The 17259-nt window shown below is 44.3% G+C and overlaps 1 protein-coding gene across 1 annotated transcript in view; it reads right to left on the bottom strand.

The window, feature by feature from the left end:
• Positions 1–4324: 4324 nt before the first annotated feature.
• igsf11 (immunoglobulin superfamily member 11) overlaps positions 4325–17259 on the bottom strand; it is a 63449-nt gene continuing 50514 nt past the window's right edge. Inside the window, exons 2-7 of the mRNA XM_063016560.1 lie at positions 15604–15767; positions 10045–10252; positions 8820–8975; positions 7750–7872; positions 6919–7066; positions 4325–6740 (exon numbers count right to left, since the gene is read on the bottom strand). Coding sequence (XP_062872630.1) covers positions 6260–6740; positions 6919–7066; positions 7750–7872; positions 8820–8975; positions 10045–10252; positions 15604–15767 — 1280 coding nt within the window. The 3' untranslated portion in view covers positions 4325–6259. The remainder of the gene's footprint in view (positions 6741–6918; positions 7067–7749; positions 7873–8819; positions 8976–10044; positions 10253–15603; positions 15768–17259) is intronic.

The following is a 17259-nucleotide window of genomic DNA, read 5'->3' as shown; positions in this document are numbered from 1 at the left end:
CACACACACTAAGACACACACACACACATACACACACACACACACACTAAAGCTAACATCAGCACATCACAAACACACACACATGCATAGATACACTAACACACACATACACACACACTAAAGCTATCATTGGCACACACATTTACAAATACACACACACACGCATGCAAAGATACATTAACACACACACACACAAACACACACTAAAGCTAACATCACACATCACAAACACACACACTTAACACACACACACGCATGCATAGATACACCAACACACTAACACACAAACTTAATCACACTCACACACACACACGTACACATACATACACACACACACACACACACACACACACACACACACACTAAAGCTAACATCGGAACATCACAAACACACACACTCATGCAAAGATACACTACCACACAAACTCAGTCACACTCACACACACACGCTTACACATGTAAACACACACACACACACACTCATGCAAAGATCCACTAACACACAAATTCAGTCACACACAGATGCTTACACATGTACACACACACACACACACACACACTAAAGCTAACATCGGTACACACTTACAAATAAACTCACACACGCACACACACACGTACACACATACAGTGTATCACAAAAGTGAGTACACCCCTCACATTTCTGCAGATATTTAAGTATATCTTTTCATGGGACAACACTGACAAAATTACACTTTGACACAATGAAAAGTAGTCTGTGTGCAGCTTATATAACAGTGTAAATTTATTCTTCCCTCAAAATAACTCAATATACAGCCATTAATGTCTAAACCACCGGCAACAAAAGTGAGTACACCCCTTAGTGAAAGTTCCTGAAGTGTCAATATTTTGTGTGGCCACCATTATTTCCCAGAACTGCCTTAACTCTCCTGGGCATGGAGTTTACCAGAGCTTCACAGGTTGCCACTGGAATGCTTTTCCACTCCTCCATGACGACATCACGGAGCTGGCGGATATTCAAGACTTTGCGCTCCTCCACCTTCCGCTTGAGGATGCCCCAAAGATGTTCTATTGGGTTTAGGTCTGGAGACATGCTTGGCCAGTCCATCACCTTTACCCTCAGCCTCTTCAATAAAGCAGTGGTCATCTTAGAGGTGTGTTTGGGGTCATTATCATGCTGGAACACTGCCCTGCGACCCAGTTTCAGGAGGGAGGGGATCATGCTCTGCTTCAGTATTTCACAGTACATATTGGAGTTCATGTGTCCCTCAATGAAATGTAACTCCCCAACACCTGCTGCACTCATGCAGCCCCAGACCATGGCATTCCCACCACCATGCTTGACTGTAGGCATGACACACTTATCTTTGTACTCCTCACCTGATTGCCGCCACACATGCTTGAGACCATCTGAACCAAACAAATTAATCTTGGTCTCATCAGACCATAGGACATGGTTCCAGTAATCCATGTCCTTTGTTGACATGTCTTCAGCAAACTGTTTGCGGGCTTTCTCATGTAGAGACTTCAGAAGAGGCTTCCTTCTGGGGTGACGGCCATGCAGACCAATTTGATGTAGTGTGCGGCGTATGGTCTGAGCACTGACAGGCTGACCCCCCACCTTTTCAATCTCTGCAGCAATGCTGACAGCACTCCTGCGCCTATCTTTCAAAGACAGCAGTTGGATGTGACGCTGAGCACGTGCACTCAGCTTCTTTGGACGACCGACGCGAGGTCTGTTCTGAGTGGACCCTGCTCTTTTAAAACGCTGGATGATCTTGGCCACTGTGCTGCAGCTCAGTTTCAGGGTGTTGGCAATCTTCTTGTAGCCTCGGCCATCTTCATGTAGCGCAACAATTCGTCTTTTAAGATCCTCAGAGAGTTCTTTGCCATGAGGTGCCATGTTGGAACTTTCAGTGACCAGTATGAGAGAGTGTGAGAGCTGTACTACTAAATTGAACACACCTGCTCCCTATGCACACCTGAGACCTAGTAACACTAACGAGTCACATGACATTTTGGAGGGAAAATGACAAGTAGTGCTCAATTTGGACATTTAGGGGTGTAGTCTCTTAGGGGTGTACTCACTTTTGTTGCCGGTGGTTTAGACATTAATGGCTGTATATTGAGTTATTTTGAGGGAAGAATAAAGTTACACTGTTATATAAGCTGCACACAGACTACTTTTCATTGTGTCAAAGTGTCATTTTGTCAGTGTTGTCCCATTAAAAGATATACTTAAATATCTGCAGAAATGTGAGGGGTGTACTCACTTTTGTGATACACTGTACATACACACACACTTACACTCACACACACACGGCTAAGGTCCTTTCTGTGTGGAGTTTGCATGTTCTCCCCCGTGTCTGTGTGGGTTTCCTCTGGGTGCTCCGGTTTCCTCCCACAGTGTGTGTGTGTGTGTGTGTGTGTCTTGTCCAGGGTGTTTCCTGCCTTTCGTCCAATGAATCAGACCCACTGCGACCCTGACCAGAATAAAACGGCGGTAAAACAAATAAATGAAGCATAGGCGATCGTGTCCACAGTAGAGCAAGCTTTATGTTACCATAGATGTAAAGGCTGCCAAACATTAAATATAAATATATAAATATAAATATAACAGTAGCAGAGGCTTATTTTGGCACAGCAGCATTTACGTCATGGAAGTTTAAAGCTCACTCGGCTGTGTGCCGACAGCTTCTCTTTCTTTTTCTTGATCCGGCGTTTAACTATGGAGCTCTGACCCCGGCGTCCGGCGGCCAGGCTCAGCCATGATTCCCCGCTGCTTTACTCCAATGTTTGCTTCACCCTCGCCGGCGTTTCACCGCGGGAAGCTAATCCGGCGCTCAGTGGGACCGACTCACCGCTGCTATGTTATTACCACCCACTCCTGGTAGCGCCGGTCAGGGGGGCAGAGAGCTTTTGCTTTCAGCAGCTGGTGATGAGTGGGCGTCCGTCTCATTTGATTTTTCTGTTCCGTGCCGCTCGAGGGCCGGACCCTGCGCTACCTGACTACGTTTAAATAAATAAATAATAAAAAATAGGAGTGAAGTTTAGTCTCGCTGGACCAGAGACGCAGGAAACGATTTAACACGTTCCTCTTTTTTTGTACCCTGGTACGTACAGTAAATCAGAAGATCTGAGCTCTGAAGCACCTTCACCATCATCTGGTTTATTGTAAGTGAACGTTGAAGCTCCGAGCCGCGCTCTTCCTGTTCCTGAAGATGCTGTTAGCAGAAGATTAAATTACGCTGGTTAGCGCTAAAAGCAATCTGAACTCTGACCCACAAATCAGATCCGCTGATTTACGCTCCGGCTGCCAGTACAGAGTATTTATACTAAAATTTATACATTGTTTATAATCTATCACTGTCCATTTTATCAGCTCCACTTACCATATAGAAGCACTTTGTAGTTCTACAATTACTGACTGTAGTCCATCTGTTTCTCTACATGCTTTGTTACCCCCCTTTCATGCTGTTCTTCAATGGTCAGGACCCCCACAGGACCACCACAGAGCAGGTATTATTTAGGTGGTGGATCATTCTCAGCACTGCAGTGACACTGACATGGTGGTGGTGTGTTAGTGTGTGTTGTGCTGGTATGAGTGGATCAGACACAGCAGCGCTGCTGGAGTTTTTAAATACCGTGTCCACTCACTGTCCACTCTATTAGACACTCCTACCTAGTCGGTCCACCTTGTAGATGTAAAGTCAGAGACGATCGCTCATCTATTGCTGCTGTTTGAGTCGGTCATCTGCTAGACCTAGCGCTGTTGGCTGGATGTTTTTGGTTGGTGGACTATTCTCGGTCCAGCAGTGACAGTGAGGTGTTTAAAAACTCCAGCAGCGCTGCTGTGTCTGCTGTGACGTGCATCGAACAGCCGAATCAAACAGCTCAAACGCAGATCGTTTGCAGATAAAGAAAATAAAACAAACACAGGCCGCTCAGGTGGCGCAGCGGTAAAGTACGCCAGCGCACCAGAGTCGGGGTCTCGAATACATCGTATCGAATCTCAGCTCTGCCTCTCCGACCGGGCTGGGCGGCTGCATGAACAACGATCGGCTGTTGTTCAGGGTTAGAGGGTAAGAAAGTCGGATCGTAGGTCCTCATAACTGGTGCGACTGCGGCCCCTGCTGGCTGACTGATGGCGCCTGCACAGGGCTGAGGAATAATGCTGATGGGGGTGCGGCCCTCCGTACACGGTGCCCGTCGGTGTATGAACTCGACTCGTGCGGGTGAAAAATGCACGCTCAGTCAGCGGTGAAGGGTCGAATCAGTATAGAGGACACAATCAGGAGAGAAAAGTTAATAAAAAATAAAAAATAAAACAAACACTGACGCCGAGTTTATTAGGTAAAAGAAAGTTTATTTGTTCTCCTTTACTACAATTACTTACAAGATTTACAGTAAAAAACCAGCCGACCAGCAATCGAGGGATTAAAAACCACAATAAAGGTTCATTTCCGACGTACGGTAGCACCTAGCATCGTCGGGATTTACATTATTAGCTTCTTATTAGTTAATTATCAGTTCTAGATAAATATAAAAAAACACAGAATTATTTATTAAAGCGTCTATCCGTACGTACGTCGTGTTATTATGGACTGATTCGGAGGTAGGCTAGGCTACGGTTATCGATAGTACGAAACGACGTCGAGACCTCGCGCCCGGCGTCTGTTTCAAATTAAAAACGGATTAGCGATGATCGAGAACGTGAGAGAAATAAAGCCGCACCGAGAACATCGAAAATTATTATTATTATTTTATATTTATAGACGTGATTCTCAGACAGATCCCACTGAGAGGGAATTAAAACCGTCTGATTTAACCCTGTTGAACCTCCTTCAGTCTCAGACGGGCGTGGATCCCACACGGCGGCACGGCGGCGGCGCGTGACCCGTCGGCCGCGCGGAACGCCTAATCAGATCCGGATTCAGATCCGGTGACCGGGGAGGCCGTTTAATTAAACCGAACCTGAAACATAACACGGCAGGCTGGGTGCACGGATCTGAGCTGGTGTGCTGTTTACACCACGTTCTAACCCTTCTGCTTTCCAGGGAGGGTTTCAATAAGCTCGTGGAAGGTGCCTGTAGGGATTTGTGTCCATGTAGTGCTTGTGCAATCAGGCAGTCGTCATTCCGATTCATCCCAGACATGTTTAACAGGCTTTAGGGTTGAAGTTGAAGCTCTGTGTCGAGCGCCGGTGCTTTATTTTTACACCGAACTCATCCATCCGTGAGCTGTTTTCACCACGTTCTAACCCTTCTGCTTCTATGGGAGGGTTTCAATAAGCTCGTGGAAGGTGCCTGTAGGGATTTGTGTCCATTTAGTGTGTGTGTAATCAGGCAGTCGTCATTCCGATTCATCCCAAACATGTTTAATAGGGTTAAAGCTCTGTGTAGAACACTGGTGCTCTATTTCTGCACCGAACTCATCCATCCGTGAGCTGTTTACACCACGTTCTAACCCTTCTGCTTCTTTAACAGGGATTCTATAAGCTCGTGGAAGGTGCCTGTAGGGATTTGTGTCCATGTAGTGTGTGTGTAATCAGGCAGTCATCATTCCAATTTATCCCAAAGTTGTTTAATAGGGTTTTAAGCTCTGCGGAGCGCCGGTGCTTTATTTCTACACCGAACTCGTGCTGTTTTCACCACGTTCCAACCCTTCTGCTTTCCTGTGAGGGTTTCTACAAGCTCGTGGAAGGTGTCCATGTAGTGCTTGTGTTATCAGGCAGTCGTCATTCCGATTCATCCCAAACATGTTTAATAGGGTTGAAGTTGAAGCTCTGTGCAGAACGCCGGTGCTTTATTCCTACACTGAACTCATCCAACCGCGTCTTTACGGGCTTCGATTTGTGCACACGCAGCACAGCGGCCTTCCCCAAACTGTTGCCACAACAACGTTATTATTAAAGGGTCACGTGCGGATTTTCGGAAGGGCGGGTGGTGTGTATTAGGTCCACTGATGTACTTTATATTGCTAACGATCTAGATATCTTGCGTATATTCGTATAACAAAGCTAAATCGGCCTTGGCGGACAGGGCGGGGCAGGGTGGGGCGGGGCAGGGCGGGGCGCGGCGCTCCTGGGTGGTGGACGTGAGGGTACAAACGTTGTGCAAATACATTCGGGCGGGATGCTCATGCATATCAAAAGAAAAAAAAAAGAAAAAGCAGTGACCCAAAATTATTGCCAGTGTAGAAAAGTAGCGTCTATAGTTCAGTTGGCATCGGTTGGCATGAACTCGTATAAATGTTCCGTGTTTATAAAAAAAACAACCAATCAGACGAGGGAACCGGCCCGGCTCTGGGCGGGCACCATGACGGGCACGGCGCCCATGCGCTCCAGCGCCGCCTGGCTCACGGCGTACGAGTGCGTACGCGTCGGCGCGAGCGTGTGTACGGTGTTGGGCGGCGGCGTGCCGGGCGTGGCCCGCCGGCTCACCGAGCCGTTGCTCCGGGTGACGGTCGGCGCGACCGGCACCGAGTTGGTGGTGACCACCAAAGTTTTTGGCACCGAGAGGCCGTGCCCGCCGTTGGCGTAGGACGCCGTCTGTCCGGCGCTGGTGCAGGTCACGCCCCCGGTCGTCATGCTCTGCCCGTCGTACCGCGTGTAGGAGTTGGCGTCGTAGCTGCCCTTGGCGTTGTGCCAGAAGCGGCTGTTGTAGGTGTTGGTGGACGTGAGGGTGTCGTTCTCCGAGGACGAGGCGTCGGCCTGGAACGCCTTCACCGACGACGAGCGCTTGGGGGGGAGATCGTCCTCTCTGAAACATACAGACGGATCGTTCAGGTACTCAGGGAGCAACAACGGCTCGGCCGTAAATCCACACCAACACACAGTGAAGAGAATCATCTGCTCTCTGTAGCGGTGTAAAGCACCTCACTGGACCGCTGAGCACACTGACGGCTGAGGATCTGGATAACCGTGTTCCACATTCGTACCTGATCTCGTTGGGGATGTCCTCGTCCTCGTAGCGGTTTTTATTCCTCAGGTAGAAGAGCGTGACGAACACCAGCAGGGTAAAAATCACCACGGCGAGGACCCCGGAGACCACCGTCCCGGCGATGAGTCCCACGCTCTGAGGCTGAGCTGAACGTCACACAGGAGAAGATAAACGATTAAACGAACAATTTACTAAATAAACTACATTATCGTCTGCAAGCCGTTAGCGCCTCCTAGTGGCCCGACCTTGAGAGCCATGTTCAGGCTAGAACAAGGACCATGAACCTCAAGGTCAGACTAGAATAAGGAACATGAACTAAGGTTACTATAACAAGGTCCATCAAAGATCTCAAGGTCAGACTAGACCATGACCATGTTGTTTATTCTAGCCTGACCTTCAGATTTATGTTCCTTCTTCTAGTCTGACCTTGAGATTCATGTTCCTCTTTCTAGCCTGACCTTCAGATCCATGTTCCTTCTTCTAGTCTGACCTTGAGATTCATGTTTCTCTTTCTAGCCTGACCTTGAGATCCACATTCCTTCTTCTAGTCTGACCTTGAGATTCATGTTTCTCTTTCTAGTCTGACCTTGAGATCCACGTTCCTTCTTCTAGTCTGACCTTCAGATCCATGTTCCTCGTTCTAGCCTGACCTTGAGATCCACGTTCCTTCTTCTAGACCTTGAGATCCATGTTCCTCGTTCTAGCCTGACCTTGAGATCCACATTCTTTCTTCTACACCTTCAGATCCATGTTCCTCGTTCTAGCCTGACCTTGAGATCCATGTTCCATGTTCTTTGTTCTAGTCTAACAAATTGCGGGTGTAACTTACGTGCCACCACCTGCAGGTTGATCTGGCACGTGCTGGTACCGATGGCGTTGGAGGCGGTGCACTGGTACATCCCTGACATGCCCACGCTGATGTTCCTCAGGCTCACCGTACCCTGCATCTGATCTGAGGAGAAGATCGAAGCATTCAAATATAAAAAAAATATCTTCTGTAGCTTCTTAACATCATGCTTTATTAATACACACCACAGGGCCAAAAGTATGTGGACACCCGAGTTCCAAAACTCGTTGGTGCACCAGGCCACGTTCTTTTGGGAAGGCTTTCTTCAAAAGGTTGGAGTGTGCCTGTGGGAATCCAGTTGGCCAGGTCTTGGTCAAAAAGGTCCAGCTCAGATCCGGAAGGTCTGAGGTTCCAATCCATCCCAGATATGTTTCCTCAGCACCAAAGTCATCAGACCAGCCACCATGTCCATGGACCTGAATTTGATCTGCTTTGTTTTTATATAAACAAAATATGACCAAAAGTATCTGGACACTTGACCATGAGCTTGCTGGACATCACATTAAAAAATGCTTTTAAAATAGAGTGACCACTCTTCTGAGGAGGCGTCTGACAAGACTTTGAAACATGTCTGTGGGAATTTGTTCCCAAGGAAAATTTGCATGGCTGGGCACTGATGTTGGTCCAGAAAGTCTCGGTTGATGTTCCAGTTCTAAACCAAACTTTTCTTCACATCACTATAGAGCTCGCTTTGTCTATAGGGGTGCAGTCATGCTGGAGCAGGAAAGGTCCTTCCCTAAACTGTTGCTGCAAAGTCAGAAGCACGCAATGTACTCTGTATTGTTGATTTATTTCACTGTGACTGAAATAATAGAATTAAAGTTGAAGTTCAGTTCTGATTTTAAACACTAGATGGAGCTGCAACATCATTTATGAGACCTGAATCAGAACCATGCGAGAACTCCAGGGGGCAGAAATGTACAGAACTCATGACCCAGCATGCAAATAGAACAAAGAAAAAATGTATATATTTATTTATATATATTATTTTATACATTTATTTTCGCTGCTCCAGACCCGGGTGAATATGAATTACCGAAGCGATGGCGTACCTTGCATGGCACCGAGAGGAAGTCTGGGCATGGCATCAAGCTTCTCCCATGAGTAGGTCGGGGTCGGGGTGCCCTCCTCAGAACCACACAGCAACGTTATATCACTGCCAACATCCAGTGGGCCTTGGATACGACACACCGGCAAGGACGGAGGAACTGAGCACAGGAAACAGATTCATTAGTTCACCAGCAGATGGCGCCATTCTACAGCATATTCCACCCTCTCAGTGCACTTTAATAGGAACACCTGCCTTACAGGTACATCCGTGGGTCATTTTATGAGCCGTTAATAACCAGTTATTAGATGCACTTCAGTCTGTAATTGTCTATCCATAAAGCTCATCTGTATTTAGCTCATAAAACGTACAGTGGGCGCTTAGAATTTAGTAGGTTCTCCCTTTTGCTGTATCAAACAGCATGCACTCAAGCTGCATTTAATCCAAAAATATAAAATAATATTAAATATTAATTAAATTAAATGAATTAAAAGAAATATAATTATACATTAAATTAATATTATTATTTATAGATATCATTATTATAATTATTTATTATTATTATAAATATTATTATTATTATTTATAATTACTGTACTTTATTATGATTTATTATTATTAACATTATTATTAGTAGTAATATTTATTATTATTATTATTGCTATAATTTATTATTTTTTTGTTTTTATTGTTGTTATTATTACCATTATTATTAGTAGTAATATTTATCATTAGTATTTATTTTATTAATATTATTATTATTATATTTTATTATTATTATTATTATTATTATTATTATTACTACATTTTAATATTATTATTATTATTATTACTACATTTTATTATTATTATTATTATTATATTTATTATTATTATTATTATTATTATTATTATATTTTATTATTATTATTATTATTATTATTATTATTATTATTATTTTTATTATATTATATTTTTATTATTATTATTATTATTATTGTTGTACCATTGCTCTATCCTGGTCAGGATCACAATGGGTCCAGTTTCCTCAGTGCAGTAACACATGCAGGGCCTCAGTTATCCAACCCCCCCTCAGACACAGCTTATTATGTTTATATGTACACGTCTGGGGATTCGAACCCTGGACCCAGTGGTAGTGGGCGAGCGTAATATACCACTGTGGCACACATGCGCCCTATTACTATATTTCTATTAAATATTTACATATACACTCTTTGTTGCTCACTAACCGAGAACGGTGAGGCCGATGACCCCGATGTTCCTCCCCCCGCGGTCGGGCAGGTTGTTGACCAGGCACTGGTAGGTGCCAGTGTCCGCCAGCTGTGTGTTGTTGATGAAGATGGAGGCGCTGGTGCTGGGCATCGTGCTGACGAAACCGACGCGTCCGTTCATGCGGTTGGCGAGGCTGAAGACCTGACCACCCTGGTAAATGATCACCTGAGGAAAACAAAAGACAAAAGAAGATGACATGGTGTAAAAAGCACAAAACCTGGACCCCTGAGCAGGGGGAAAACTATAATAGTCTATATGACGAGTTCCACTTCTCCTACATCTGCAGTGATGTCAGTAACCCTACAAAATACAGACAGCTACTTAGATGATTAATTTGGTGGCGCAGATAGTTTTATAACGTCTCTGTGCCCATATAAACAGGGCGAGTTTAACTGCACCCGTTAAATAGACCAGAATATAATGCAATTCCAATCGTTTGGAAGCTCAGAGCTCAGGGCCAGTCAACGTACGGCACCCTTGAACCTGAGGGAGACCAAGGACCCAACAAATACTGGGATTTGAACCTACAATCTTCCAATTTATTGCCCAAAGTTCTACCCGCTAGGCTACAGAATCATCTGCCATGATTAAGAAGCTGCTGGAACGGGTCACCGTCCATAATCAAGCAAGCTGTACGGTATATCGCTGTGGGTTTCAAAAGCCCCGCTTTAAAATCAGGCCCCTCGAAGCTCCACTAAGGCTGGACGCTGACCACATGGACAAAGATCGTCGAACTCTAAACCCCTCGGTCGGGGCGTCGCTCCTCTGTGGTCAGTAATCATCAGTAATGAGGAACCTGGACATCACAGAACTTTCACAGCATCAAATGAATCATCTACAGGGCGTCCATATACTTTTGACCCAGCTTGTCAAATTCTTTCTTCTTTCGTTCTGACCCGGACGCTTTTCACCCCAATCTAAAGCTGCACTGAAAGCTTTCTTGTAAGTCACTTCAAAGTGTGTTTGAACCTCCTCTGCTGAGTGTGGGGGCGGTCACGGGACACTCACACACACACACACACACACACACACAATTTAAAACTACACAAAAGTGGGGGTAACAGAGGAGTGCATTGAAATGGGTCTGATCAAATGTAACACAATAAAGCAATACACACACACACACATATACACACATACACACATATACACACATATACACACATACACACATACACACATATACACACATACACATATACACACATATATACACACATACTGTATATACATACACATATATACACATATACACACATGCACATACACACACATATATACACACACACACATATATACACACATACTGTATATACATACACATATATACACATATATACACACATACACATATACACACATACACATACACACATACACACATATATACACACACATACACATATATACACACATACTGTATATACATACACACATATACACACATATACACACATACACACATACACACATATACACACATACACATATACACACATATATACACACATACTGTATATACATACACATATATACACATATACACACATGCACATACACACACATATATACACACACACACATATATACACACATACTGTATATACATACACATATATACACATATATACACACATACACATATACACACATACACATACACACATACACATACACACATATATACACACACATACACATATATACACACATACTGTATATACATACACACATATACACACATATACACACATACACACATACACACATATACACACATACACATATACACACATATATACACACATACTGTATATACATACACATATATACACATATACACACATGCACATACACACACATATATACACACACACACATATATACACACATACTGTATATACATACACATATATACACACATACACATATACACACATACACATACACACATACACATACACACATATATACACACACATACACATATATACACACATACTGTATATACATACACATATATACACACATATACACACATACACATACACACATATATACACACACATACACATATATACACACATACTGTATATACATACACATATATACACACATATACACACATACACACATATACACACATACACACATACACACACATACACATATATACACACATACTGTATATACATACACATACAGTACAGGCCAAAAGTTTGGACACACCTTCACTTCAATGTTTTTTCTTGATTATTTTTATTTTCTACATTGTAGATTAATACTGAAGACATCCAAACTATGAAGAATTATGTAGTGAACCAAAAAGTGTTAAACAAACCAGAATATGTTTTATATTTTACCAACTCTACCTCTGCACAACCCAACTGATGGTCTCAAACACATTAAAAAAGCAACAAATTCCAAAAATTCACTCTAGACAAGGCACAAACATTCATTGAAAACCATTCCAGGTGGAAACCTAATAAAGCTGGTTGAGAAAATTTCAAAGAGTGTGCAAATCTGTCATTACAGCAAAAGATGGCTACTTTAAAGAATCTAAAATATAAAACATATTCTGGTTTGTTTAACACTTTTTTGTTTACTACATAATTCCATATGTGTTCCTTCATAGTTTGGATGTCTTTAGTATTAATCTACAATGTAGAAAATTTAAAAAAAATTAAGAAAAACCACAGGAATGAGAAGGTGTGTCCAAACTTTTGGCCTGTACTGTATATACACACATACTGTATATACATACACATATATACACACATATACACACATGCACATATACACACATATATACACACACATACACATATATACACACATACTGTATATACATACACATATATACACACATATACACACATACACACATATACACACATACACACATACACACACATACACACATACACACACATACACATATATACACACATACTGTATATACATACACATATATACACACATACTGTATATACATACACATATATACACACATATACACACATGCACATATACACACATATATACACACACATACACATATATACACACATACTGTATATACATACACATATATACACACATATACACACATACACATATACACACATACACATATACACACATGTATGCACATACACACTCAAAAAACATACACATACAAACACTGACACATATATACACAAGCACACATGCACACAAACACACACATACACACATAGACACACACTCACATATACACACACAATTCAATTACACAAGAGTGGGGGGTAAAAGAGCCGCGTCTTAAACGGGTCTTCAAAAACTAAACAAACCCTAACATGAAAGAAACAACCCTGTAACACACACACACACTCACATATACACACATGAACAGACACACACATATACACACACAGATAGGAATATACATTGACACACTTACACACACACACACACACACTTGGGGACTGCAGGCTTCATCACAGCTGAAGAGCTGCTTATTCATCTGTGTATAAGAGAACAAAAGCTCAGCGCTCTTACAAAACCATCGTACAACTACTGACACACACTTCAACAATGAGAAGAGTGTGTGTGTGTGTGTGTGTGTGTGTGTGGGTGTGTGTGGGTGTGTGTGTGTGTGTGCGCACTTCAAACCCTGCTACTGAAATTTGCATGTGATTGAAAATCAGCAATGCCGTGTGTGTGTGTGTGTGTGTGTGTGTGCATGCATACATAAAGAATTAACAATCCATGAAGAAGAGACCTACACTGAGCACACACACATACACACACACATACACACACACAAACACACAATTATTATTTAACTATAAAATAAATAAGAAATCTATTTATTTATGATATTTATCAGAGTAAATAAAAGGTCAACAGATCAAGGATGAAGGTCAGAGCCGATTGCAAACACGAACACATTTATCGTTAGTGGTTGGTGGTTAATTACTCGTGCCTGCACTAATCAGCCTCCCCGCTTCGTTAAAAAGAAGCTCTCGTTAGCGGAAGCGAAGGGGTGAACTCCTTCAGGCGGTGCAGAGTCTAGCACCCCTCTGGGAGGGTAATGAAGATATTTGGGTAATTAAAGGGCTGTTCGGCAGGGAAATGGGGAGTTTCGACAAGCTCCAGCGACACAGTGACGATGTGCATTTTTAGGCGTCTACGAAGATGGTCAGGCGCCTATAAAAAAGGTCAGGCGTCCACAAAGACAATCAGGTGTCAACAAAGAAGATCAGGCATCTACAAAGATGCTCAGGTGTCTACAAAGACGGTCAGGCATCTATGAAGAGTGTCAGGCATCTTTGAAGATGGTCAGACATCAACGAAGTCTGTCAGGCGTCTACGAAGAGGGTCAGGCATCTACGAATATGGTTATGCATCTACAGAGGTGGTCAGGCATCTACGAAGATGGTCAGGCGTCTACGGGGTGTCTAAGAAAACGTTCAGATGTCTACAAAGGCGGTCAGGCATCTATGAAGACGGTCAAGTGTCTATAAAGATGGTCAGGCACCTAAAAAGAAGGTCAGGCATCTACGAAGACAGTCAGGCATCCACGAAGACGGTCAGGCATCTATGAAGATGGTCAGATGTCTACAAAGTCTACAAATATGGTCATGCATCTACGGAGGCGGTCAGCTGTCTACGAAGACATTCAGGCGTCTACGAAGATGGTCAGGTGTCTACAAAGGCGATCAGGCATCTACGAAGACGTCTACAGGCGTCTATCAGGCATCTATCAGGCGTCTACAAAGATGAAGACGGTCAGGCGTATTTGAAGGTGGTCAGGCATCTATGAAGATGGTCAGGCGTCATCGAAATTGGTCAGGCATCTACAACAAAGGTCAGGTGTCTACGAAGAAGGTCAGGCATCTACGAATATGGTCATGCGTCTACGAAGACAGTCAGGCATCTACGAAGATGGTCAGATGCCTACAAAGAAGGTCAGGCATCTACAAAGATGATCAATCATCTACGAAGACGTTCAGGTGTCTATGAAGATGGACATGGGGAGGCATAAAAATAATGGCAGATCAGTAATTCGGATCAGAACGATCCGCTGTGGCGACCAACACAAGACCCAGGTATGTCATTCATGCTGGTTTGGCTCTGGAGCTCTGTGACCATGACCTGGATGTACTAGGGGTGTGTGCACATTGGCAGGAACAGCTGTTCTGGTGTGTTAATTAGTGCAGAAGATTGCTAGGCTGTACGCCCGACGTCAAAAGCGTTGGGGGCAGGTGTGTAGCAGTGGGTACATCTGCACCCTTGTGTACACGCGAGTGTGTATGTGGGTGAAGTCAGGTGAAGCGTCAAGGTGAAGAGGGCGGATGATTCGGAAACGGCGGGAAGCCGTCGAACAGTCATCCTGGAACAGACCACTCCACTAATCATCAAGTGCCCAAATCCCTCGTCTTTAAGAGGGCATGTACATCTACACCATGCCAACAACAGCATGGACCACCAGAGGTTCTCTTGGTGTACACGAGCAATGTCTGGTCCGTTACCTGCTCCGGTTGGTTGGCGTTGGACAGCGGCGTCACCATCCAGATGATGTAGAGGTTGTTGAGGGCGGCGCTGGTGGTGAAGGTGCAGGGCAGGACGGCCGCCTGGCCTCGTGCCACCTGGATGCTGCTCTGGCTCACCGTCACTTCCAGCGAGCGCACACACACTGCGTAGGAAACACACACACACACACACACACACACACCGTTAACCACAGGAAATGTTCAATCAATCCACTTACACTTGAGGAACGCTTAACGGGCACGGGTGCCCCTCAACCTCTCATCTACAAAGCTGGTCCAGCATCTACAAAGACGGTCAGACGTCTACAAAGGTGGTCAGGCGTCTACGAAGACGGTCAGGTGTCTATGAAGAGACCATCAGGTGTCTGCAAGGGCAGTCAGTCATCTACAACGGCGATCAGATGTCTACAAAGACAGTTAGGTGTCTACAAAGGTGGTTAGGTGTCTATGAAGACGGTCAGGTGTCTATGAAGATGGTCAGGCATTTATGAAGACGGTCAGGCGTCTACGAAGATGGTCAGGTGTCTACAAAGGTGGTTAGGTGTCTATGAAGCTAGTCAGGCATCTACAAAGGCGGTCAGGCATCTACGAAGACCGTCAGGTGTGTACAAAGGTGGTTAGGTGTCTGCGAAGACGGTCAGGTGTCTACAAAGGTGATCAGGTGTCTGCAAAAGTGGTTAAGCGTCTACAAAGGCAACCAGGTGTCTACGAAGGTGGTCAGGTGTCTATGAAGCTAGTCAGGTGTCTACAAAGGTGGTTAGGTGTCTATGAAGACGGTCAGGCGCCTATGAAGATGATTACGTGTCTACAAAGGCGGTCAGGTGTCTACAAAGATGGTCAGGCGTATACAAAGATGGTCAGGTGTCTACGAAGGTGGTCAGGTGTCTGTGAAGATGGTCAGGTGTCTATGAAAACAGTCAGGTGTCTGTAAATGTGGTTAAGCATCTACAAAGGCAATCAGGCATCTACAAAGGTGGTCAGGCGTCTACAAAGGCGGTCAGGCGTCTACAAAGGCAATCAGGTGTCTACAAAGGTGGTCAGGCGTCTACAAAGGTGGTCAGGCGTCTACAAAGGCAATCAGGTGTCTACAAAGGTGGTCAGGCGTCTACAAAGGTGGTCAGGCGTCTACAAAGGCAATCAGGTGTCTACAAAGGTGGTCAGGCGTCTACAAAGGTGGTCAGGCGTCTACAAAGGTGGTCAGGCGTCTACAAAGGCAATCAGGCGTCTACAAAGGTGGTCAGGCGTCTACAAAGGTGGTCAGGCATCTACAAAGGTGGTCAGGCGTCTACAAAGGCAATCAGGCATCTACAAAGGCAATCAGGCGTCTACAAAGGTGGTCAGGCGTCTACAAAGGTGGTCAGGCGTCTACAAAGGCAATCAGGTGTCTACAAAGGTGGTCAGGCGTCTACAAAGGTGGTCAGGCGTCTACAAAGGTGGTCAGGCGTCTACAAAGGCAATCAGGTGTCTACAAAGGTGGTCAGGCGTCTACAAAGGTGGTCAGGCGTCTACAAAGGTGGTCAAGCGTCTACAAAGGTGGTCAGGCGTCTACAAAGGTGGTCAGGCGTCTACAAAGGTGGTCAGGCGTCTACAAAGGTGGTCAGGCGTCTACAAAGGCAATCAGGTGTCTACAAAGGT

The sequence above is a fragment of the Trichomycterus rosablanca genome, chromosome 20, assembly GCF_030014385.1.
Source record: "Trichomycterus rosablanca isolate fTriRos1 chromosome 20, fTriRos1.hap1, whole genome shotgun sequence".
Taxonomy (NCBI): domain Eukaryota; kingdom Metazoa; phylum Chordata; class Actinopteri; order Siluriformes; family Trichomycteridae; genus Trichomycterus; species Trichomycterus rosablanca.
This window is presented reverse-complemented; position numbering and strand designations above follow the sequence as displayed.